This window comes from Oncorhynchus nerka, linkage group LG14, assembly GCF_034236695.1.
Source record: "Oncorhynchus nerka isolate Pitt River linkage group LG14, Oner_Uvic_2.0, whole genome shotgun sequence".
NCBI classification, from domain to species: Eukaryota; Metazoa; Chordata; class Actinopteri; order Salmoniformes; family Salmonidae; genus Oncorhynchus; species Oncorhynchus nerka.
In genome coordinates, this window is record NC_088409.1 from 98,577,847 (window position 1) to 98,604,819 (window position 26,973).

General features: G+C 45.0%; 1 protein-coding gene across 1 annotated transcript in view; it reads right to left on the reverse strand.

The window, feature by feature from the left end:
• wdr62 (WD repeat domain 62) overlaps positions 1–26,973 on the reverse strand; it is a 66,495-nt gene that overhangs the window by 30,124 nt on the left and 9,398 nt on the right. The window contains 15 exon segments of the mRNA XM_065000603.1: positions 32–135; positions 692–817; positions 912–975; positions 1,341–1,452; positions 1,562–1,637; positions 10,473–10,594; positions 12,216–12,286; positions 13,457–13,582; positions 14,744–14,835; positions 14,934–15,097; positions 15,257–15,400; positions 20,496–20,685; positions 23,179–23,339; positions 25,874–26,056; positions 26,177–26,314. Of these exon segments, the coding sequence (XP_064856675.1) occupies positions 32–135; positions 692–817; positions 912–975; positions 1,341–1,452; positions 1,562–1,637; positions 10,473–10,594; positions 12,216–12,286; positions 13,457–13,582; positions 14,744–14,835; positions 14,934–15,097; positions 15,257–15,400; positions 20,496–20,685; positions 23,179–23,339; positions 25,874–26,056; positions 26,177–26,314 (1,873 nt within the window).

Sequence of the window (26,973 nt, forward strand, 5' to 3'; positions counted from 1 at the left end):
TATGTCCCTAAGTTAATATGAGCGGACTTACCATGAGTGATGTCACATCTAGCAGGAGTCCTGGGATCATCTTCCTCCTCTTCCTCTCCTGCCTGGGGGAGGTGGCCCAATGGCACAGTGATGAAGGTCTCTCTCCTGGACAAAGAGAAACAGACACCTCACACAGAGACACCTCACACAGGTTACCTCACACAGGTTACCTCACACAGGTTACCTCACACAGGTTACCTCACACAGGTTACCTCAGTGTTCTCTCTGTTATTACCTATCTTTGATTTTCCCATGATGTCAAGCAAAGAGGCACTGAGTTTGAAGGTAGGCCTTGAAATACAATCACAGGTACACCTCCAGTTGTCTCAAATGATGTCAATTAACCCATCAGAAGCTTCTAAAGCCATGACATTACTTTCTGGAATTTTCCGAGCTGTTTAAAGGCACAGTCAACTTAGTGTATGTAAACTTCTGACCCACTGGAATTGTGATACAGTGAATAAGTGAAATAATCTGTCTGTAAACAATTGTTGGAAAAATGACTTGTGTCATGCACAAAGTAGATGTCCTCACCCACTTGGCAACACTATAGTTTGTTAACAAGACATTTGTGGAGTGGTTGAAAAACGAGTTTTAATGACTCCAACCTAAGTGTATGTAAACTTCCGACTTCAACTGTATTTCAGTTCAGTGTAGATACCGGATAAGATGCTCCTTGGTCGGAACATTGGCGGTAGTCGTCACTCCAGCTGTCCGTTTCCTCTCAGCCAGTCTCTTCCTCATAGAGTTAGTCATCTGGGAGTCCAGCCTCCACAGGAACACACAGCTAGACACAGACAAACACCGAACACAACTCAAACGGACTGGATCTGGAAACAGCCCTAATATATATATATAGTTTAGCTAAGAGACATGTTTACCTGTCTCCAGATATGGTAATAAGGTGTCTGCAGTCCTGGCTGAACCTCATCCCAGTCACAATCTCTACGGAGTAGAAGAAGAGGAGACAGGCCACAGTCAGAGGGAGCAAAGAGACGGGAGGAAGAGGAGCAAAGAGACGGGAGGAAGAGGAGACAGGCCACAGTCAGAGGGAGGAAAGAGACGGGAGGAAGAGGAGCAAAGAGACAGGAGGAAGAGGAGACAGGCCACAGTCAGAGGGAGGAAAGAGACGGGAGGAAGAGGAGGAAAGAGACGGGAGGAAGAGGAGGAAAGAGACGGGAGGAAGAGGAGACAGGCCACAGTCAGAGGGAGCAAAGAGACGGGAGGAAGAGGAGCAAAGAGACGGGAGGAAGAGGAGCAAAGAGACGGGAGGAAGAGGAGCAAAGAGACGGAAGGAAGAGGAGAGCTACCTGAGTGACCGAACAAGGTGGCCACACACTCTCCTGACTCATAGTCAAAGATACAGATGCTCTTATCAGAGCAGCTTGTTGCTAGGTATATTCCAGCGGGGTCCATCTGAACCTAGTGGCACACAATGACAACAAACCATGGAATAAGAACCATTGACCTACAGTAGAAAGCTAATTAGACAGGTTGTGCCGTTAAGTCAAATAGCGATGTCTCCTCTCACCTTCAGCAGTGTTCCGTCGTCACTTGTAGAACCTTTGAAACACTTCTTCATCTTGCCACTCTTCACGTTGTACACTCTACACAGGGGTCAGGGGTCACGATTAGGTACACTCTACACGAGGGTCACAATTAGGTACACTCTACACGAGGGTCACAATTAGGCACACTCCACACGGGGGTCAGGCACACTCCACACGGGGGTCAGGCACACTCCACACGGGGGTCAGGCACACTCCACACGGGGGTCAGGCACACTTCACACGGGGGTCAGGCACACTCCACACGGGGGTCAGGCACACTTCACACGGGGGTCAGGCACACTTCACACGGGGGAGGACACGAGACCAGAGGTCATCAACTAGATTCAGCTGTGGGCTGATTTTTTCTTGAGCAGTCGGTCAGGGGGCTAAATGGACCGCAAGAAGCTCAAACAATCACTTTAAACCTTACTGACATCTGTATTCGATCACATACAGAGTACAACAAACATTCAGAACACCTGCTCTTCCCATGAAGACAGGTTAAATCAGTGTCGAGGAAGAGGAGGAGACAGGTTAAATCAGTGTCGAGGAAGAGGAGGAGACAGGTTAAATCAGTGTCGAGGAAGAGGAGGAGACAGGTTAAATCAGTGTAGAGGAAGAGACAGGTTAAATCAGTGTAGAGGAAGAGACAGGTTAAATCAGTGTAGAGGAAGAGACAGGTTAAATCAGTGTAGATGAAGAGGAGGAGACAGGTTAAATCAGTGTAGATGAAGAGGAAGAGACAGGTTAAATCAGTGTAGAGGAAGAGACAGGTTAAATCAGTGTAGATGAAGAGGAGGAGACAGGTTAAATCAGTGTAGATGAAGAGGAGGAGACAGGTTAAATCAGTGTAGATGAAGAGGAGGAGACAGGTTAAATCAGTGTCGATGAAGAGGAGGAGACAGGTTAAATCAGTGTCGATGAAGAGGAGACAGGTTAAATCAGTGTAGATGAAGAGGAGGAGACAGGTTAAATCAGTGTAGATGAAGAGGAGGAGACAGGTTAAATCAGTGTAGATGAAGAGGAGGAGACAGGTTAAATCAGTGTAGATGAAGAGGAGGAGACAGGTTAAATCAGTGTAGATGAAGAGGAGGAGACAGGTTAAATCAGTGTCGAGGAAGAGGAGGAGACAGGTTAAATCAGTGTAGATGAAGAGGAGGAGACAGGTTAAATCAGTGTCGATGAAGAGGAGGAGACAGGTTAAATCAGTGTCGAGAAGAGGAGACAGGTTAAATCAGTGTCGATGAAGAGGAGGAGACAGGTTAAATCAGTGTCGAGGAAGAGGAGGAGACAGGTTAAATCAGTGTCGATGAAGAGGAGGAGACAGGTTAAATCAGTGTCGATGAAGAGGAGGAGACAGGTTAAATCAGTGTAGAGGAAGAGGAGACAGGTTAAATCAGTGTCGATGAAGAGGAAGAGACAGGTTAAATCAGTGTAGATGAAGAGGAGGAGACAGGTTAAATCAGTGTCGAGAAGAGGAGAGACAGGTTAAAGTGTCGAGGAAGAGGAGGAGACAGGTTAAATCAGTGTCGATGAAGAGGAGAGGTTAAATCAGTGACAGGTTAAATCAGTGTCGATGAAGAGGAGGAGACAGGTTAAATCAGTGTCGAGGAGGAGACAGGTTAAATCAGTGTCGAGGAAGAGGAGGAGACAGGTTAAATCAGTGTAGATGAAGAGGAGGAGACAGGTTAAATCAGTGTAGATGAAGAGGAGGAGACAGGTTAAATCAGTGTCGATGAAGAGGAGGAGACAGGTTAAATCAGTGTCGAGGAAGAGGAGGAGACAGGTTAAATCAGTGTCGAGGAGGAGACAGGTTAAATCAGTGTAGATGAAGAGGAGGAGACAGGTTAAATCAGTGTCGATGAAGAGGAGGAGACAGGTTAAATCAGTGTAGAGGAAGAGGAGGAGACAGGTTAAATCAGTGTAGAGGAAGAGGAGGAGACAGGTTAAATCAGTGTAGAGGAAGAGGAGGAGACAGGTTAAATCAGTGTAGATGAAGAGGAGGAGACAGGTTAAATCAGTGTCGATGAAGAGGAGGAGACAGGTTAAATCAGTGTCGATGAAGAGGAGGAGACAGGTTAAATCAGTGTCGATGAAGAGGAGGAGACAGGTTAAATCAGTGTCGAGGAAGAGGAGGAGACAGGTTAAATCAGTGTCGATGAAGAGGAGGAGACAGGTTAAATCAGTGTAGATGAAGAGACAGGTTAAATCAGTGTAGATGAAGAGGAGGAGACAGGTTAAATCAGTGTCGAGGAAGAGGAGGAGACAGGTTAAATCAGTGTAGATGAAGAGGAGGAGACAGGTTAAATCAGTGTAGATGAAGAGGAGGAGACAGGTTAAATCAGTGTCGAGAAGAGGAGGAGACAGGTTAAATCAGTGTCGATGAAGAGGAGGAGACAGGTTAAATCAGTGTCGATGAAGAGGAGGAGACAGGTTAAATCAGTGTCGAGGAAGAGGAGGAGACAGGTTAAATCAGTGTCGAGGAAGAGGAGGAGACAGGTTAAATCAGTGTCGAGGAAGAGGAGGAGACAGGTTAAATCAGTGTCGAGGAGGAGACAGGTTAAATCAGTGTCGAGGAAGAGGAGGAGACAGGTTAAATCAGTGTCGAGGAAGAGGAGGAGACAGGTTAAATCAGTGTCGAGAAGAAATCAGTGAGAGGAAGAGGAGGGTTAAATCAGTGTAGATGAAGAGGAGGAGACAGGTTAAATCAGTGTCGAGGAAGAGGAGGAGACAGGTTAAATCAGTGTCGATGAAGAGACAGGTTAAATCAGTGTCGAGGAAGAGGAGGAGACAGGTTAAATCAGTGTAGAGGAAGAGGAGGAGACAGGTTAAATCAGTGTCGATGAAGAGGAGGAGACAGGTTAAATCAGTGTAGATGAAGAGGAGGAGACAGGTTAAATCAGTGTAGATGAAGGTTAAATCAGTGTAGAGGAAGAGACAGGTTAAATCAGTGTAGATGAAGAGGAGGAGACAGGTTAAATCAGTGTAGATGAAGAGGAGGAGACAGGTTAAATCAGTGTCAGGTTAAATCAGTGTAATGAAGAGAGGAGACAGGTTAAATCAGTGTCGATGAAGAGGAGGAGACAGGTTAAATCAGTGTCGATGAAGAGGAGGAGACAGGTTAAATCAGTGTCGATGAAGAGGAGGAGACAGGTTAAATCAGTGTAGATGAAGAGGAGGAGACAGGTTAAATCAGTGTAGAGGAAGAGACAGGTTAAATCAGTGTAGATGAAGAGGAGGAAGAGGTAGGAGACAGGTTAAATCAGTGTAGATGAAGAGGAGGAGACAGGTTAAATCAGTGTAGATTAAATCAGTGTAGATGTAGAGGAGGAGACAGGTTAAATCAGTGTCGATGAAGAGGAGGAGACAGGTTAAATCAGTGTCGATGAAGAGGAGGAGACAGGTTAAATCAGTGTCGATGAGGAGGAGGAGACAGGTTAAATCAGTGTCGATGAGGAGGAGGAGACAGGTTAAATCAGTGTCGATGAGGAGGAGGATAAAGAAGGACTTTTAAGCTTCGAGACAGAGGACATGGATTGTGTTTGTGTGCCAATCAGGTGGTGAATAGGCAAACCAAAAGATTTAAGTTCCTTTGAACGGGGTATGGTAGTAGGTGCCAGGCGCACCGGTTTGTGTCAAGAACTGCAACGCTGCTGGGTTTTTTCCACGCTCAACAGTTTCCCGTGTGTATCAAATAAGGTCCACCACCCAAAGGACATGCAGTCAACTTGACACAACTGTGGGAAGCATTGGAGTCAACATGGGCCAGCATCCCTATGGAACACTTGACACCTTGTAGAGTCCCATGCCCCAACGAATTGAGGCTGTTATGAGGGCAAAGAGGGGCATAGAAACTCAATGTTAGGAAGGTGTTCCTAATGTTTGGTACGTGTGTATATTGCTCTATTAAGCATGGGACCACTTTGGAACAGATTCAATTAAAATCACTTGGAGCGGATTTTCTGGTGTTTTGATTTTAGTCTTTCACAGGGCATTCAGAAAGTATTCAGACCTCTTGACTTAATCCACATTGTGTCACGTTACAGCCTTATTCTAAAATGGATTAAATAGTTTTTTTCCCCCTCATCAATCTACACACAATACCCCCATAATGACATCACAATACCCCATAATGACATCACAATACCACATAATGACATCACAATACCCCATAATGACATCACAATACCACATAATGACAAAGCAAAAACAGTTAAAAAAAAAAATAAATGTTTTTGCTAATTTACATAAGTATTCAGACCCTTTACTCAGTACTTTGTTGAAGCACCTTTGGCAGTGATTACAGCCTTGAGTCTTCTTGGGTATGACACTACAAGCTTGGCACACCTGTATTTGGGGAGTTTCTCCCATTATTCTCTGCAGATCCTCTCAAGCTCTGTCAGGTTGGATGGGGAGTGTCGCTGCACAGCTATTTTCAGGTCTCTGGAGAGATGTTGGATCAGGTTCAAGTCTGTGCAACTCAAGGACATTCAGGGACCCCGAAGCCACTCCTGCATTGTCTTGGCTGTGTGCTTAGGGTCAATGTCCTTTTGGCAAACTCCAAGCGAGCTGTCATGTGCCTTTGACCATTGGCCACCTCCCTGACTAAAGCCCTTCTCCTTCTGATTGCTCAGTTTGGCCGGGCGGCCAGCTCTAGGACGAGTCTTGGTGGTTCCAAACTTCTTCCATTTAAGAATGATGGAGGCCACTGTGTTCTTGGACCTCCCTGACTAAAGCCCTTCTCCTTCTGATTGGTCAGTTAGGCCGGGCGGCCAGCTCTAGGACGAGTCTTGGTGGTTCCAAACTTCTTCCATTTAAGAATGATGGAGGCCACTGTGTTCTTGGGGACCTTCAATGCTGCAGAAGTGTTTTGGTACCCTTTCCCAGATCTGTGCCTCGACACAATCTTGTCTCGGAGCTCTACAGACAATTCCTTCAACCTCATGGCTTGGTTTTAGCTCTGACATGCACTGTCAAATGTGGGACCTTATATAGACAGGTGTGTGCCTTTCCAAATCATGTCCAATCATTTGAATTTACCACAGGTGGACTCCAATCAAGTTGTAGAAACATCTTAAGGATGATTAATGGAAGCAGGATGCATCTGAGCTCAATTTCAAGTCTCAGAGAAGGGTCTGGATACTTATGTAAATACGTCTTTTTTGTTTTATATTTTATTGGTAATTGAAGTGCGCTTTCAAATGCATAGTCAACAGAAGGCAGTCTTCATCACACAGTCTTCATCACACAGTCTTCATCAGCACACCACTATGCTATGAGCTGGAGGCCTTTTCAAAGCATATAGCTACTTAATATGGTTTGAAACATGAAGGTTTCACTACATATTATGAGGTATGTTTTACCTTGCTTCAAAATAGCCTAGACAAAATCCAACCATATCCGTGGAGACAATTATTTTATACAGACTTCCATATACCATTGAAACCAGTAGTCTATTGTTTTATAAAGACTTCCATGTACCATTGAAACCAGTAGTCTATTGTTTTATACAGACATATACCATTGAAACCAGTAGTCTATTGTTTTATACAGACATATACCATTGAAACCAGTAGTCTATTGTTTTATACAGACATATACCATTGAAACCAGTAGTCTATTGTTTTATAAAGACATATACCATTGAAACCAGTAGTCTATTGTTTTCTAAAGACATATACCATTGAAACCAGTAGTCTATTGTTTTATACAGACATATACCATTGAAACCAGTAGTCTATTGTTTTATAAAGACTTCCATTGAAACCAGTAGTCTATTGTTTTATACATTGAAACCAGTAGTCTATTGTTTTATACAGACATATACCATTGAAACCAGTAGTCTATTGTTTTATACAGACATATACCATTGAAACCAGTAGTCTATTGTTTTATAAGACATATACCATTGAAACCAGTAGTCTATTGTTTTATACAGACATATACCATTGAAACCAGTAGTCTATTGTTTTATACAGACATATACCATTGAAACCAGTAGTCTATTGTTTTATACAGACATATACCATTGAAACCAGTAGTCTATTGTTTTATACAGACATATACCATTGAAACCAGTAGTCTATTGTTTTATAAAGACATATACCATTGAAACCAGTAGTCTATTGTTTTATACAGACACATACCATTGAAACCAGTAGTCTATTGTTTTATAAAGACATATACCATTGCAACCAGTAGTCTATTGTTTTCTAAAGACATATACCATTGAAACCAGTAGTCTATTGTTTTATACAGACATATACCATTGAAACCAGTAGTCTATTGTTTTATAAAGACTTCCATGTACCATTGAAACCAGTAGTCTATTGTTTTATACAGACATATACCATTGAAACCAGTAGTCTATTGTTTTATACAGACATATACCATTGAAACCAGTAGTCTATTGTTTTATAAAGACATATACCATTGAAACCAGTAGTCTATTGTTTTATACAGACATATACCATTGAAACCAGTAGTCTATTGTTTTATACAGACATATACCATTGAAACCAGTAGTCTATTGTTTTATACAGACATATACCATTGAAACCAGTAGTCTATTGTTTTATACAGACATATACCATTGAAACCAGTAGTCTATTGTTTTATAAAGACATATACCATTGCAACCAGTAGTCTATTGTTTTCTAAAGACTTCCATATACCATTGAAACCAGTAGTCTAGAAATAAAAATCACTCAAAACAGGCTAATATAACCACGATTTGGCGAACAAAGGATCATTAGCTTCCCCAAGCTTTAATTAAGTTGAGTATTGTTTTTTAAATCGTATTGCCTACAGTATATTTGGAAGCTGGGCCTACAGTCAGCAGGAAAGACAGCGTACTATTGGACAGCGAGACAAAATACCAAATAGATGATTGTTGAGTTGTGACTAATCAGTGAACAGTAGCCAGGCCCAGCCAGGCATATCACAGTATTTGAACATTGAATCACAGGAAGAAAACGAAGGTTTGGAAAGCAGAATAGCTATTGCTGTAAAAAGACTAAACGTCTTTTAGTTATCAAAATGGTCCTATTTAATTGAGCCTAACAGTTAGGCCTATAGCCCATCTTATTGGCTCTAGCAGAGAGCATCAGGCCCATCTTATTGGCTCTAGCAGAGAGCATCAGGCCCATCTTATTGGCTCTAGCAGAGAGCATCAGGCCCATCTTATTGGCTCTAGCAGAGAGCATCAGGCCTATAGCCCATCTTATTGGCTCTAGCAGAGAGCATCAGGCCCATCTTATTGGCTCTAGCAGAGAGCATCAGGCCTTTAGCCCATCTTATTGGCTCTAGCAGAGAGCATCAGGCCTATAGCCCATCTTATTGGCTCTAGCAGAGAGCATCAGACCTATCCCCAGTGAGTGGTACTGACCCTATTCACTATTGTTGTGGCACTTAAGTTAGTTTTTGGACAATAATTTCCATCTCCAGTTGAGATGGACGTCATATTATATTTGTGTCTCTCCTCCTCATTGGTCTATTATATGGACAACATCAGTGTTTCTCCTTCTCATTGGTCTATTATACAGACAACATCAGTGTCTCTCCTTCTCATTGGTCTATTATACGGACAACATCAGTGTTTCTCCTTCTCATTGGTCTATTATACGGACAACATGACAGTGTCTCTCCTTCTCATTGGTCTATTATACAGACAACATGACAGTGTCTCTCCTTCTCATTGGTCTATTATATGGACAACATCAGTGTTTCTCCTTCTCATTGGTCTATTATACAGACAACATCAGTGTCTCTCCTTCTCATTGGTCTATTATACAGACAACATCAGTGTTTCTCCTTCTCATTGGTCTATTATACAGACAACATCAGTGTTTCTCCTTCTCATTGGTCTATTATACAGACAACATCAGTGTCTCTCCTTCTCATTGGTCTATTATATGGACAACATCAGTGTCTCTCCTTCTCATTGGTCTATTATACAGACAACATGACAGTGTCTCTCCTTCTCATTGGTCTATTATACAGACAACATGACAGTGTCTCTCCTTCTCATTGGTCTATTATACAGACAACATGACAGTGTCTCTCCTTCTCATTGGTCTATTATACATGTTCTGCGTAAGATGAATTACCACAATGTAAAAAGGTGATTTCTGTCATTCTGAGCCCCTAATCAGGTTACACACCCAATGCATGTTGGGAAAAACATCAGGTACATTTCTAAAATGTTCTGGTCCTGACAGGCGATGGCGGTGTGTGTACCTGATATTCCTGTCCTGACAGGCGTGTGTGTACCTGATATTCCTGTCCTGACAGGCGTGTGTGTACCTGATATTCCTGTCCTGACAGGCGGTGTGTGTACCTGATATTCCTGTCCTGACAGGCGATGGCGGTGTGTGTGTACCTGATATTCCTGTCCTGACAGGCGGTGTGTGTGTGTACCTGATATTCCGGTCCTGACAGGCGGTGTGTGTACCTGATATTCCGGTCCTGACAGGCGGTGTGTGTACCTGATATTCCGGTCCTGACAGGCGGTGTGTGTACCTGATATTCCGGTCCTGACAGGCGGTGTGTGTACCTGATATTCCGGTCCTGACAGGCGGTGTGTGTACCTGATATTCCGGTCCTGACAGGCGGTGTGTGTGTGTACCTGATATTCCGGTCCTGACAGGCGTGTGTGTACCTGATATTCCGGTCCTGACAGGCGTGTGTGTACCTGATATTCCGGTCCTGACAGGCGATGGCGGTGTGTGTGTGTACCTGATATTCCTGTCCTGACAGGCGTGTGTGTACCTGATATTCCTGTCCTGACAGGCGTGTGTGTACCTGATATTCCTGTCCTGACAGGCGGTGTGTGTGTGTGTGTGTGTGTACCTGATATTCCTGTCCTGACAGGCGATGGCGGTGTGTGTGTACCTGATATTCCGGTCCTGACAGGCGATGGCGGTGTGTGTGTGTGTAGCGTCCAGGTCCATATCATACAGAGTGGTCTTCTCTACTACGTGGTGACTACGGGCAAAGTTCAGACCCTCCGAAGACTGGAGGGAGGGAGAGGGAGACACAGAGAGGGGAGGGAGAGACAGAGAGGGGAGGGAGAGACAGAGAGGGGAGGGAGAGACAGAGAGGGGAGGGAGACACAGAGAGGGGAGGGAGAGACAGAGAGGGGAGGGAGACACAGAGAGGGGAGGGAGACACAGAGAGGGGAGGGAGAGACAGAGAGGGTTAATGCTACAATTCAAACTGGAATGCATTTTAAATTTGTCCATTCAGACTAATATATATATATATATATATATATATATATATATATATATATATAGAGGGGTATATGACCATTCAGACTATATAGAGAGGGGTATATGACCATTCAGACTATATAGAGAGGGGTATATGACCATTCAGACTATATATAGAGGGGTATATGACCATTCAGACTATATAGAGAGGGGTATATGACCATTCAGACTATATAGAGAGGGGTATATGACCATTCAGACTATATATTATATATAGAGGGGTATATGACCATTCAGACTATATAGAGGGGTATATGACCATTCAGACTATATAGAGAGGGGTATATGACCATTCAGACTATATATTATATATAGAGGGGTATATGACCATTCAGACTATATAGAGAGGGGTATATGACCATTCAGACTATATAGAGAGGGGTATATGACCATTCAGACTATATATTATATATAGAGGGGTATATGACCATTCAGACTATATAGAGAGGGGTATATGACCATTCAGACTATATAGAGAGGGGTATATGACCATTCAGACTATATATTATATATAGAGGGGTATATGACCATTCAGACTATATATAGAGGGGTATATGGCCATTCAGACTATATATTACATATATAGAGGGGTATATGACCATTCAGACTATATAGAGAGGGGTATATGACCATTCAGACTATATAGAGAGGGGTATATGACCATTCAGACTATATAGAGAGGGGTATATGACCATTCAGACTATATAGAGAGGGGTATATGACCATTCAGACTATATATAGAGGGGTATATGACCATTCAGACTATATATTATATATAGAGGGGTATATGACCATTCAGACTATATATAGAGGGGTATATGACCATTCAGACTATATATAGAGGGGTATATGACCATTCAGACTATATATAGAGGGGTATATGACCATTCAGACTATATATTATATATAGAGGGGTATATGACCATTCAGACTATATATAGAGGTATATGACCATTCAGACTATATATTATATTTATAGAGGGGTATATGACCATTCAGACTATATAGAGAGGGGTATATGACCATTCAGACTATATATTATACAGAGAGGGGTATATGACCATTCAGACTATATATAGAGGGGTATATGACCATTCAGACTATATATTATATTTATAGAGGGGTATATGACCATTCAGACTATATATAGAGGGGTATATGACCATTCAGACTATATATTCTATAGAGAGGGGTATATGACCATTCAGACTATATATAGAGGGGTATATGACCATTCAGACTATATATTCTATAGAGAGGGTAGAGGGTAACTAGAGAGGGTATATATTATATAGAGAGGGTCGAGGGTAAATAGAGAGGATATATATTATATAGAGAGGGTCGAGGGTAAATAGAGGTTCACCTGTTCAGCAGTGCGGAAGTAGATACTCTTATCAGCACCACAGCTCACCATGAGGACCTCTGGGCTGACTCCTACAACACACAAAAAAAACAGGCCGACACAAACCCCTAGTTAGATGTCTCTTCCCCAGCCCCCCCATAGTACATGCACGTTGTCTGTTTGGGTTTCGTCTCCTTCTCGTACCGTGTGTGTGTGTGTGTTAGGGCTGCAGGTAGCCTAGCAGTTCGAGCATTGGGTCAGTAACTGAAAGGTCGCTGGTTTGAATACACAAGGCGATAAAGGTGACCAACGTGTCGATGTGCCCTTGAGCAAGGCACTTGACCTTAATTTGCTCCGGGCGACGTACTAGTATGGCTGACCCTGGAAACTACACATCACTGTATGTGTGTGTTGTTCTCCGTGTGTGTGTTGTTCTCCGTGTGTGTGTGTGTGTGTTGTTCTCCGTGTGCGTGTGTGTGTGTGTTGTTCTCCGTGTGCGTGTGTGTGTGTGTGTGTGTGTTGTTCTCCGTGTGTGTGTGTGTTGTTCTCCGTGTGTGTGTGTGTGTGTTGTTCTCCGTGTGTGTGTGTGTGTGTTTGTTCTCCGTGTGTGTGTGTGTGTGTGTTGTTCTCCGTGTGTGTGTGTGATGTTCTCCGTGTGTGTGTGTGATGTTCTCCGTGTGTGTGTGTGATGTTCTCCGTGTGTGTGTGTGATGTTCTCCGTGTGTGTGTGTGATGTTCTCCGTGTGTGTGTGTGATGTTCTCCGTGTGTGTGTGTGATGTTCTCCGTGTGTGTGTGATGTTCTCCGTGTGTGTGTGTGATGTTCTCCGTGTGTGTGTGTGATGTTCTCCGTGTGTGTGTGTGTTGTTCTCCGTGTGTGTGTGTGTGTGTGTTGTTCTCCGTGTGTGTGTGTGTTGTTCTCCGCGTGTGTGTGTTGTTCTCCGCGTGTGTGTGTGTGTTCTCCGTCTGTGTGTGTGTGTCTGTGTGTGTGTGTGTGTGTGTGTGTCGTCTGTGTGTGTGTGTGTGTGTCGTCTGTGTGTGTGTGTGTGTGTCGTCTGTGTGTGTGTGTGTGTGTCGTCTGTGTGTGTGTGTGTGTGTCGTCTGTGTGTGTGTGTGTGTGTCGTCTGTGTGTGTGTGTGTCGTCTGTGTGTGTGTGTGTGTGTGTGTGTCGTCTGTGTGTGTGTGTGTCGTCTGTGTGTGTGTGTGTCGTCTGTGTGTGTGTGTGTGTGTGTGTGTGTGTGTGTGTGTGTGTGTGTGTGTGTACCAGTGAACTTGATAGCGGTGATGGAGGCAGAGTGGTCATAGACGGTCTGCTCCAGACTGTAGCTCTTCTCCATGTTGAAGATGTGGATGAGACGGTCTCGACTGGCCGACGCCAGCAGGTGAAGCCCTGAAACACAACCCACGTTTCCATCCACTGTCATACCGTATATACAAACATAAATGCAGACAGATGGTTTGTTACGACATGCAGGATCTTTGTGTTTGTAACATCCCCCCCCTCCACCCCAGTCTCCCCGGGGGTCAGAACTCGCCCCCCCCACCCGTCTCCCCGGGGGGTCAGAACTCACCCGTCTCCCCGGGGGGTCAGAACTCACCCGTCTCCCCGGGGGGTCAGAACTCACCCGTCTCCCCGGGGGGTCAGAACTCACCCGTCTCCCCGGGGGGTCAGAACTCACCCGTCTCCCCGGGGGGTCAGAACTCACCCGTCTCCCCGGGGGGTCAGAACTCACCCGTCTCCCCGGGGGGTCAGAACTCACCAGTCTCCCCGGGGGGTCAGAACTCACCAGTCTCCCCGGGGGGTCAGAACTCACCAGTCTCCCCGGGGGGTCAGAACTCACCAGTCTCCCCGGGGGGTCAGAACTCACCAGTCTCCCCGGGGGGTCAGAACTCACCAGTCTCCCCGGGGTCAGAACTCACCAGTCTCCCGGGGGTCAGAACTCACCAGTCTCCCCGGGGTCAGAACTCACCAGTCTCCCCGGGGGGTCAGAACTCACCAGTCTCCCCGGGGGGTCAGAACTCACCAGTCTCCCCGGGGGTCAGAACTCACCAGTCTCCCCGGGGGGTCAGAACTCACCCGTCTCCCCGGGGGGTCAGAACTCACCCGTCTCCCCGGGGGGTCAGAACTCACCCGTCTCCCCGGGGGGTCAGAACTCACCCGTCTCCCCGGGGGGTCAGAACTCACCCGTCTCCCCGGGGGGTCAGAACTCACCCGTCTCCCCGGGGGGTCAGAACTCACCCGGGGGTCAGAACTCACCCGTCTCCCCGGGGGGTCAGAACTCACCCGTCTCCCCGGGGGGTCAGAACTCACCCGTCTCCCCGGGGGGTCAGAACTCACCCGTCTCCCCGGGGGGTCAGAACTCACCCGTCTCCCCGGGGGGTCAGAACTCACCCGTCTCCCCGGGGGTCAGAACTCACCAGTCTCCCCGGGGGGTCAGAACTCACCAGTCTCCCCGGGGGGTCAGAACTCACCAGTCTCCCCGGGGGGTCAGAACTCACCCGTCTCCCCGGGGGTCAGAACTCACCCGTCTCCCCGGGGGTCAGAACTCACCCGTCTCTGCAGGGGAGAACTCCAGACACAGAACCTCAGAGTCGTGGGCTTCAATCTTCTGCAGCTGATCCATGAACTGTAGACCAAATATACTGGACAGGAGAACACATGATATCTTAGTTGATGTGGTCATGTTGACCGTGTGTGTGTGTGTATGTGTGCGCGTCTGTATGTGTATGCGTGTGCTTACTGTACGTTTCCGTTGCGGTCTCCAGCCGCCAGATGTTGTCCATCAGGACTGATGCCCAGGACTCTGATCCCTGACTTGGCGTCCATCCCGCCCCCCTCTCCTCTCTCCCCATCCGTCTGAAGGTGCTGGGTATCCTCCCCCACATACACAATCCTCAACAGATCCTAGACCAGCACAGACACACAGACACACAGACAGACAGACAGACAGACAAAACCAGTATGGTTTAGGGTAGTCATCTGTAAATCCAAGACTCTGAATGAACAATGCCACGACATTGGCAGGTTGGACGGAGGACCTGGCCTTGTTGCATTGAGACTCACGTGGCTGTAGAGGTTACGCAGGCAGCTGGTTCCCTGCACCAGTCCCGGGTCGCTGTGCCACAGCCGGATGGTGTTGTCTGAAGAGCAGGTGAGGAAAGACCCAGGGGGCAGACAGGAGCAGGACAGATCCATGTCAGGATATGTCTAAATTAAAAACAGAAACAAAACAGTAATATGCTAAGAAAGTGATGCGCCATTTTCCAAATCAATTCAAAGTTTATTTATATATAGGAAAGTGAAGTGCTGAATACAACAGGTGTAGTAGACCTCACAGTGAAATGCTGAATACAACAGGTGTAGTAGACCTTACAGTGAAATGCTGAATACAACAGGTGTAGTAGACCTTACAGTGAAATGCTGAATACAACAGGTGTAGTAGACCTCACAGTGAAATGCTGAATACAACAGGTGTAGGTAGACCTCACAGTGAAATGCTGAATACAACAGGTGTAGGAGACCTCACAGTGAAATGCTGAATACAACAGGTGTAGTAGACCTCACAGTGAAATGCTGAATACAACAGGTGTAGTAGACCTCACAGTGAAATGCTGAATACAACAGGTGTAGTAGACCTCACAGTGAAATGCTGAATACAGCAGGTGTAGTAGACCTCACAGTGAAATGCTGAATACAACAGGTGTAGTAGACCTTACAGTGAAATGCTGAATACAACAGGTGTAGACCTCACAGTGAAATGCTGAATACAACAGGTGTAGTAGACCTCACAGTGAAATGCTGAATACAACAGGTGTAGTAGACCTCACAGTGAAATGCTGAATACAACAGGTGTAGTAGACCTCACAGTGAAATGCTGAATACAACAGGTGTAGTAGACCTCACAGTGAAATGCTGAATACAACAGGTGTAGTAGACCTCACAGTGAAATGCTGAATACAACAGGTGTAGTAGACCTCACAGTGAAATGAATACAACAGGTGTAGTAGACCTCACAGTGAAATGCTGAATACAACAGGTGTAGTAGACCTCACAGAAATGCTGAATACAACAGGTGAGTAGACCTCACAGTGAAATGCCGAATACAACAGGTGTAGTAGACCTCACAGTGAAATGCCGAATACAACAGGTGTAGTAGACCTCACAGTGAAATGCTGAATACAACAGGTGTAGTAGACCTCACAGTGAAATGCTGAATACAACAGGTGTAGTAGACCTCACAGTGAAATGCTGAATACAACAGGTGTAGTAGACCTCACAGTGAAATGCTGAATACAACAGGTGTAGTAGACCTCACAGTGAAATGCTGAATACAACAGGTGTAGTAGACCTCACAGTGAAATGCCGAATACAACAGGTGTAGTAGACCTCACAGTGAAATGCCGAATACAACAGGTGTAGTAGACCTCACAGTGAAATGCCGAATACAACAGGTGTAGTAGACCTCACAGTGAAATGCTGAATACAACAGGTGTAGTAGACCTCACAGTGAAATGCTAGAATACAGTAGAGGGGCTAGATACAGGTGTAGTACAGTGAAATGCTGAATACAGGTGAGAGGTTATATACAGTGAAATGCTGAATACAACAGGTGTAGTAGACCTCACAGTGAAATGCTGAATACAACAGGTGTAGATACAGTAGACTCTCAGTAGAGGGACAGTGAAATGCTGAATACAACAGGAGGGGCTAATACAACTATATAGACCTACAGTGAAAGGCTGAATACAACAGGTGTAGTAGACTCCGTACAGTGAAATGCTGAATACAACAGTAGTGGGGCTATAGACAGTAGACTATATACAGTAGGGGCTATATACAGTAGTGAAAGCTGAATCTAACAGGTGTAGTAGACCTAGATACAGTGAAATGCTGAATACACAGTAGAGTGTAGTAGACCTTACAGTGAAATGCTGAATAGAGGCTATATACAGTAGAGGCTATATACAGTAGAGGGCTAATATGAGAGGCTGTATACAGTAGGGGCTATATAGACAGTAGAGGGGCTCTATACAGTGAAATGAGGGCTGAATACTATAGACAGTAGAGGCTATATACAGTGAGGGCTATATACAGTAGACTATATACAGTAGAGGGCTGTATACACAGTGAAATGTAGAGGCTAGATACAGTAGAGAGGCTAGATACAGGTGTAGTAGACCTATATACAGTAGAGGCTACAGTGAAATGAGGGGCTATATAATACAACAGGTGATAGTAGACTAGATACTCTAGATACAGTGAAATGCTGTAATACATACAGTAGAGGCTACATACAGTAGACCTCTGGCTACATACAGTAGAGAGGCTACATACAGAGTAGAGGGGCTCTATACAGTGAATACAGTGAGGGGCTCTATACAGTAGAGAGGCTATATACAGTAGAGAGGCTCCGTACAGTAGAGACTCCGTACAGTAGAGAGGCTCCGTACAGTGAAATGCTGAATAGAGGGCAACAGGTATATACAGTAGTAGAGAGAGGCTATATACTCATACAGTGAAATAGAGGGCTGAATACAACAGGTGTAGTAGACTCATACAGTGAAATACAGTAGAGGCTATATACACAGTAATACAACAGGTGTAGTAGAGAGAGGCTACATGAAATGCTGCACAGTAGAGAGGCTACATACAGTAGAACATACAGTAGAGATACATGAATACATACAGTAGGTGTACATAGTAGAGGCTACATACAGTAGAGGCTACATACAGTAGAAATGCTGAGGGCTCGATACAGTAACAGGGGCTCGATACAGTAGAGGGACGCTCGTGAGGGCTAGTAGACCTCACAGTGAAAGCTCGATACAGTAGAGGCTAGATACAGTAGAGGCTATATACAGTAGAGGCTATACACAGTAGCATACAGTAGAGGGCTATATACAGTAGAGGGGCTATATACAGTAGAGGGGCTATATACAGTAGAGAGGCTAGATACAGTAGAGAGGCTACATACAGTAGAGAGGCTACATACAGTTACATACAGTAGAGGCTACATACAGTACATACAGTAGAGAGGCTACATACAGTAGAGAGGCTACATACAGTAGAGAGGCTACATACAGTAGAGAGGCTACATACAGTAGAGGCTACATACAGTAGAGGGGCTAAAAGTAAATACAGTAGAGGGCTCGATACAGTAGAGGGGCTCGAACAATCTATACAGGTAAGTAAGGGTTATATAAGTAGAGAGGCAACAGTAAAAGACAGACTATATACAGTAGAGGGCTATATACAGTAGAGGCTAGATACAGTAGAGGGGCTAGTAGAGTAGAGGGCTATATACAGTAGAGGGGCTATATACAGTATACAGTAGAGGGGCTATATACAGGCTATATACAGTAGAGGGCTATATACAGTAGAGGGGCTATATACAGTAGAGGGGCTATATACAGTAGAGGGGCTATATACAGTAGAGGGGCTATATACAGTAGAGAGGCTATATACCGTACTGTAGTAGAGAGGGGCTCAGTACTCTAGGTAGAGGGGCTCTATATACAGAGAGGCTCTATACGGTACAATAGAGGGGCTCTATACGGTACAATAGAGAGGGGGCTATATACTCTCTATACGGTACTCTAATAGAGGGGGCTGTATACAGAGGGGCTGTATACAGAGAGGGGCTATATACAGTAGAGGGCTATATACAGTAGAGGGGCTATATACAGTAGTAGAGGGGCTATATACAGTAGAGGGGCTATATACAGTAGAGGGGAGAGGCTATATACAGTAGAGGGCTATATACAGTAGAGAGCAGTAGAGAGGGCTCTATACAGAGAGGGGGCTACAGTAGAGGGGCTCTATACAGACAGTAGAGGGGCTCTATAGACAGTAGAGGGGCTATAGACTATATAGAGGCGCTCTATACGGTACAGTAGAGGGCTCTATACGGTGAGGGCTATATACAGTAGAGGATATATACAGTAGGGATATATACTATATACAGTAGAGGGGCTATATACAGTAGAGGGGCTATATACAGTAGAGGGGCTACAGACAGTAGAGCCTCTATACAGTAGAGAGGCTACATACAGTAGAGGCTACATACAGTAGAGAGGCTACATACAGTAGAGAGGCTACACGTACAGTAGAGGGGCTCCGTACAGTAGAGGGGCTATATACAGTAGAGGGTAGTGAGGCTATATACAGATATATACAGTAGAGGGGCTATATACAGTAGTGAGGCTACATACAGTAGAGAGGCTACATACAGTAGAGGCTACATACAGTAGAGGCTACATACAGTAGAGAGGCTACATACAGTAGAGAGGCTACATACAGTAGAGAGGCTACATACAGTAGAGAGGCTACATACAGTAGAGGGGCTACATACAGTAGAGGGGCTACATACAGTAGACAGGCTACATACAGTATATACAGTAGACAGGCTATATACAGTAGACAGGCTATATACAGTATCTACAGTAGACAGGCTATATACAGTAGACAGGCTACATACAGTATCTACAGTAGACAGGCTATATACAGTATCTACAGTAGACAGGCTATATACAGTATCTACAGTAGACAGGCTATATACAGTAGACAGGCTATATACAGTATCTACAGACAGGCTATATACAGTATCTACAGTAGACAGGCTATATACAGTAGACAGGCTATATACAGTAGACAGGCTATATACAGTAGACAGGCTATATACATACAGTAGAGGGTAGACAGGCTATATACTATATACAGTATCTAGTAGACAGGCTATATACATAGACAGGCTAGAGGCTACATACAGTAGAGGCTACATACAGTAGAGGCTATATACAGTAGAGGCTATATACAGTAGAGGCTATATACAGTAGTTATATACAGTAGAGGCTATATACAGTAGAGAGGCTATATACAGTACTATATACAGTAGAGGCTATATACAGTAGAGAGGCTATATACAGTAGAGGCTATATACAGTAGAGGGTTATATACAGTAGAGGCTATATACAGTAGCGAGGCTATATACAGTAGAGAGGCTATATACAGTAGAGGCTATATACAGTAGAGGCTATATACAGTAGATATACAGTAGAGAGGTTATATACAGTATATATACAGTAGAGGCTATATACAGTAGAGAGGCTATATACAGTAGAGAGGCTATATACAGTAGAGAGGCTATATACAGTAGAGAGGCTATATACAGTAGAGAGGCTATATACAGTAGAGAGGCTATAATTGTCTCCATCCATATGATACAGAAAACACCTGTATTGAAGCTGATAAATGCCTGAGTATCAACAACAAAGACAATACACACACACACACACACACACACCTCTAGACTCCAGACACAGCCGCTGTGGTAGAGGGCAGAGTAGACCTTCCCTACATTCTTGATGTCACGGACGTCCCAGACGTACACGCTGTGATCGTTGTACACACAGGTCAGGTGACGGGTTACAGGGTCAAAGGTCAAGGCTAGGGTGTCTGGGTATTCTGCCTTGGGGTCGGCAACAAAAAGATGCCTGTAAGGAGTCAGGAGAAATCAGGGAGAGAAAACAAAAACAAACTATTCATTATTCTGATACAATCTAAAAAAGCAGACCAACAGCATCATGCTTCTCCGGTGTCCAGACACCGGGACGGCTGTTCTAAGAGCCAATGTAGGCTTGATCCGAAAAAATGTGGTCGGAGAAACCATACGGTTTCATACAGTAGAGAGGCGATATACAGTAGAGAGGCTACATACAGTAGAGAGGCTACATACAGTAGAGAGGCTACATACAATAGAGAGGCTACATACAGTAGAGAGGCTACATACAGTAGAGAGGCTACATACAGTAGAGAGGCTACATACAGTAGAGAGGCTACATACAGTAGAGAGGCTACATACAGTAGAGAGGCTACATACAGTAGAGAGGCTACATACAGTAGAGAGGCTACATACAGTAGAGGCTACATACAGTAGAGGCTACATACAGTAGAGGCTACATACAGTAGAGAGGCTACATACAGTAGAGAGGCTACATACAGTAGAGAGGCTACATACAGTAGAGAGGCTACATACAGTAGAGAGGCTACATACAGTAGAGAGGCTACAGACAGTAGAGAGGCTACAGACAGTAGAGAGGCTACATACAGTAGAGAGGTTACATACAGTAGAGAGGCTACATACAGTAGAGAGGCTACAGACAGTAGAGAGGCTACAGACAGTAGAGAGGCTACATACAGTAGAGAGGCTATATACAGTAGAGAGGTTATAGAGGCTACATACAGTAGAGAGGCTACATACAGTAGAGGCTACATACAGTAGCTACATACAGTAGAGGCTACATACAGTAGAGGCTACATACAGTAGAGAGGCTACAGTAGAGGCTATACAGTAGAGAGGCTACATACAGTAGAGAGGCTACATACAGTAGAGAGGTTACATACAGTAGAGAGGTTACATACAGTAGAGAGGCTACATACAGTTACATACAGTAGAGAGGCTACATCTGTAGAGAGGTTACATACAGTAGGAGGTTACGGGCTCAGTAGAGAGGTTATATACAGTAGAGAGGTTATATACAGATGTCAAATTGAGCTCTGTTATATACCTATATACAGTAGAGAGGCTATATACAGGAGCAGTAGAGAGGCTACATACAGTAGAGTATTACAGTGACTAAGGAGAGGCTATATACAGTAGGGCTCATACAGTAGAGAGGCTATATACAGTAGAGAGGCTATATACAGTAGAGAGGCTACATACAGTAGAGAGGTTATATACAGTAGAGAGGTTATATGCAGTAGGTATATACAGTAGAGGCTACATGTAGAGGGGCTATATACAGTAGAGGCTACATACAGTAGGAGGTCCTGTAGAAACATACAGTAGAACTACATCTGTAATGAGGAAGGTGTCACTTGACAACTGCCCTTCCTTTTTGACAAGGCTGCCCTATAGCTCCGCAGCGACATGATTGGTTGATGGTAGGTGGAGGGCAGGTCCTGTACTGCTCACTTCCTTGACAACTGCCCTTCCTTGACAACTGCCCTTCCTTGACAACTGCCCTGCGCAAAAAAGTATGAATGTCCGGACTTCTGCAGAGGCCGAATCGCCGTAAATTCTTCACGGTCGATGCGGACGTTGGATTGACCATGCAGTGCTTTTCATTCTTAACGGACTCCAGGCACTGAAGCATCCACTGGTCATACGACTATAGAGTGCAGAGCTTCAGTTTCCGGATTCACCCGATCGTCAACTCATGTCTGTGTTTCATCTTTAATGAGGAGTATCACTGGGACTAATGTCTCTTTCCTGTCTGATTTGTAATGAGGAGTATCACTGGGACTAATGTCTCTTCCTGTCTGGTCTGTAATGAGGAGTATCACTGGGACTAATGTCTCTTCCTGTCTGATCTGTAATGAGGAGTATCACTGGGACTAATTTGTAATGTCTCTTCCTTCCTGTCTGGTCTGTAATGAGGAGTATCACTGGGACTAATGTCTCTTCCTGTCTGATCTGTAATGAGGAGTATCACTGGGACTAATGTCTCTTTCCTGTCTGATTTGTAATGAGGAGTATCACTGGGACTAATGTCTCTTCCTGTCTGGTCTGTAATGAGGAGTATCACTGGGACTAATGTCTCTTCCTGTCTGGTCTGTAATGAGGAGTATCACTGGGACTAATGTCTCTTCCTGTCTGATCTGTAATGAGGAGTATCACTGGGACTAATGTCTCTTCCTGTCTGGTCTGTAATGAGGAGTATCACTGGGACTAATGTCTCTTCCTGTCTGGTCTGTAATGAGGAGTATCACTGGGACTAATGTCTCTTCCTGTCTGATCTGTAATGAGGAGTATCACTGGGACTAATGTCTCTTCCTGTCTGTGTTTCATCTGTAACGTGTGTCACTTGAGCATCTCTGTTAACCTCCGTCGGTCCCTCTTTCTGTGTGACGCATCATTTAAAAAAAATAAAAAAAACATGCATGTAATGTCCTGCAAGCAAATGACCAATCAGACAATACTTCACCCTGGCTGAAGGCCCTGTGTGACGTCCACTCCCAGGCAGTGTGGCCGGTGCAGGGTGGTGATGTAATGAAGGTTCTGGGGGCTGAAGAGGCGGACGGTACCATCTGCACAGCCACAGAAGATAAACACTTCGTTCACCGACAGACAGCGAGCAGAGGTGGTCTGGAGAGAGACAGACAGAGACAGAGAGACAGAGAGAGAGAGACAGAGAGAGACAGAGAGAAAGACAGAGAGAGAGACAGAGAGAGACAGAGAGAAGATGGTTAAGACCAGCGGTTCCCAAAAATAGGGGTTGCAAACCCATGTGGGGTCACCTGATATGAAAATGGGGTCATGGGAGTCTCCAAATCCTGGGAAAAAGCACACCACACACATACAGTCCATTCAGAATGTATTCAGACCCCACCCCTTTTCCCACATTTTGTTACATTACGGCCTTATTCTAAAATGGATGACATTATTGTTTCCCCTCATCTACACACAATATCCAATAATAACAAAGCAAAAACAGGTTAAGACATTTTTGCTTATTTCTTTTTTTTTTTTAATTAAATTTTTTAATTACAGAAATACCTTATTTACATAAGTATTCAGACCCTTTGCTATGAGACTCCAAATTGAGCTCAGGTGCATCCTGTTTCCATTGATCATCCTTGAGATGTTTCTTCAACTTGATTGGAGTCCACCTGTGGTAAATTCAATTGATTGGACATGATTTGGAAAGGCACACACCTGTCTATATAAGGTCCCACGGTTGACAGTGCATGTCAGAGCTAAAACCAAGCTATGAGGTCGAAGGAATTGTCCATAGAGCTCCAAGAGAAGAGTTTGAAGGAATTGTCCGTAATATTCTCTGAATGCCAAGTGTCACATCTGGAGGAAACCAGGCAACGCTCATCACCTGACCAATACCATCCCTACGGTGAAGCATGGTGGTGGCAGCATCATGTTGTGGGGATGTTTTTCAGTGGCAGGGACTGGGAGACTACGTAGTCAGGATCGAGGGAAAGGTTCTCAGACTGGGGCGAAGGTTTACCATCCAACAGGACAACGATCCTAAACACAAAGCCAAGACAACGCAGGAGTGGCTTCGGGACAAGTCTCTGAATGTCCTTGAGTGGCCCAGCCAGAGCCCAGACTTGAACCCGATCCAACATCTCTCCAGAGATCCGAAAATATCTGCGCAGCGACGCTCCCCATCCAACCTGACAGATCTTGAGAGGATCTGCAGAGAAGAATTGGAGAAACTCCCCAAATACAGGTGTGCCAAGCTTGTAGCATCATACCCAAGAAGACTCAAGGCTGTCATCGCTGCCAAAGGTGCTTCAACAAAGTACTGAGTAAAGGGTCTGAAAACGCATTTAAATGCCGCTACACTAGTTATGAATGGGTCTCCCTCTGTCACACGGACGCAATGTATGATACACAGAGCAACTGGCGAGGAAGAGAGCGGAGCACAGAACTGCAGCAGGTAACTTGGATCGTAAACTACATCAAATCACATCTACTGCTCTCACGCACGTCTTTCAAAACTACGTGGATTGGGACATGACGATGTTCCATTTCACACCGAAGGCTTGGTGGTTATCGAGTGTTGAAAATATGTTTTCATTTCACACCGAAGGCTTGGTGGTTATCGAGTGTTGAAAATATGTTTTCGCATTAAGAGGAGCTGTTGTCCTTACCAAGCATGCAGGACAAATACAAAAACATTCTACAGATGTGTGACCGAATCAGGTGGATTGAGAGGAAATAATTTAGTATTTTTTTTAAAAAGCGAACCATGCCACCTTCCCTCGGCTGCTCTAACAGAAAACAGCATCAGAAAGTGTCTGACACCAGTGATGACTGTTCACCTCCAACGCTCGACAGAGCACTTCGGGACCTGCTTCCCAAATCACGTTGGACTGTGATCCTGGCTCAGTCGACCTGCCCGCAAGTGAAATCAAATAGCTGATTGAGCTGCAGACAACGCATTCACGGGTCACTAGGGAGGAGTTTAGGTTCCTAGATCAAAAAAAGGGAACACCCTGCAGTCTCCCTCGGAGCATTAATACCGCGTTCAAAACAACTGGAAACAGGCTGGAATGAGCTACGACCAGGAAAAATCTATTTGAACAATCATCCAACCTGGATCCAACCTGGGAACTCAGGCATCTTTCTAGAGCTCCGACTTTCTGCCCTGAAGATCACCGACGTCATGATTTGACCTCGTGTATTTTTCCAGAGTTTCCTAGTTGTCTTCAAAGCACTATAAAACTCATGGTACCCTTCTCCAGCTCTGATCTGTGTGAAGCTGGATTCAGTGGTCTCGTCTGCATTAAAACCAAATGTCCATCCAGGTTGGATGTGACAGCAGGGACCAGGCCTCCTGACTTTGAAACATATCAAGCAACACCCATCTCATTAGTGGTGGTGAGATAAGAGACATAACAGACTGTCATCATAGCCCCCCCATGTTAAAAGTATGTGGGGGTGAGTTGAGAAGACAAATCAGAAATACTGTTGCAATGTTTTTTAATTTAATTGACTGCCCCCCAAAACAAGTTAACATCGGCTGTTAGTTTTTATTTATTTTTTAACCTGTTGGCGTTGCGAGAATTTTCAGATATTCAAAATAGGGACAGAGAGAGGTTCAGGGGTCAGTTAGGTTCAGGGGTCAGTTAGGGTCAGGGATCAGTTCGGGACATACTGACCTTGAGGTCCACCCAGGCGTCAAGCATCCTCCTGCTGTTGAACTGACACAGCAGGCCAGAGGAAGTGATGCAATAGGTGCTGCTGGCCATGTTGCCCCGCCCACACGACAGACCACAGAACATGCTGTTCCTCTGTTCCCCTAGCAATCCTGATCGGCCAATCAAAGGCACCGTGCTGTTCACCTGGGGGAGGAGCCATAGTAAACATCCAGAATCAACCCATTACGTAGACGCTCTGTATACACGGATGGAGGATAAACAATATGGCATGTAAAATACTAATAATAATAACAACGTCCTGACCCGTCTCTCTTTAGAGGCGTCGAGGTACCAGAACTTGACATGTCGGTTTCCTGCCGTGACGAAGTAGCTGTTGTCTTCAGAGAAGGAGACGGACAGAACTCTGCTAGACACCTTGTTGGACGCTATCACCGTCCCCTTCTACAAAAACACACAGGACAAAGAGGGTTTACAAAATCATGGCAGTTTCACAGAGCTCGGGTTATTTTAAATAACACAGGGATTTCTGTGGCCTCTAGTTGACGGCCTTTGACCAGACTGCGGTCAGAACTGATAACAGATTGCAGGATGTTGTTGTTGTTGTTGTGAAGAACATTTGGACTATCATTACTCAGTCAGTCTGGACACCCTTCAACAACTTAGCAGACAGATAAAATGACAGGACATAAAAGTACAGACTCTGGGATTCCCTGCCCCCTCCCAAGAAGCCCAGCCATACCTTAACCCCAGTACTATCCTCCAGGCTGAAGCCCAGCCATACCTTAACCCCAGTACTATCCTCCAGGCTGAAGCCATAGCCATACCTTAACCCCAGTACTATCCTCCAGGCTGAAGCCCAGCCATACCTTAACCCCAGTACTATCCTCCAGGCTGAAGCCCAGCCATACCTTAACCCCAGTACTATCCTCCAGGCTGAAGCCACAGCCATACCTTAACCCCAGTACTATCCTCCAGGCTGAAGCCCAGCCATACCTTAACCCCAGTACTATCCTCCAGGCTGAAGCCCAGCCATACCTTAACCCCAGTACTATCCTCCAGGCTGAAGTCCAGCCATACCTTAACCCCAGTACTATCCTCCA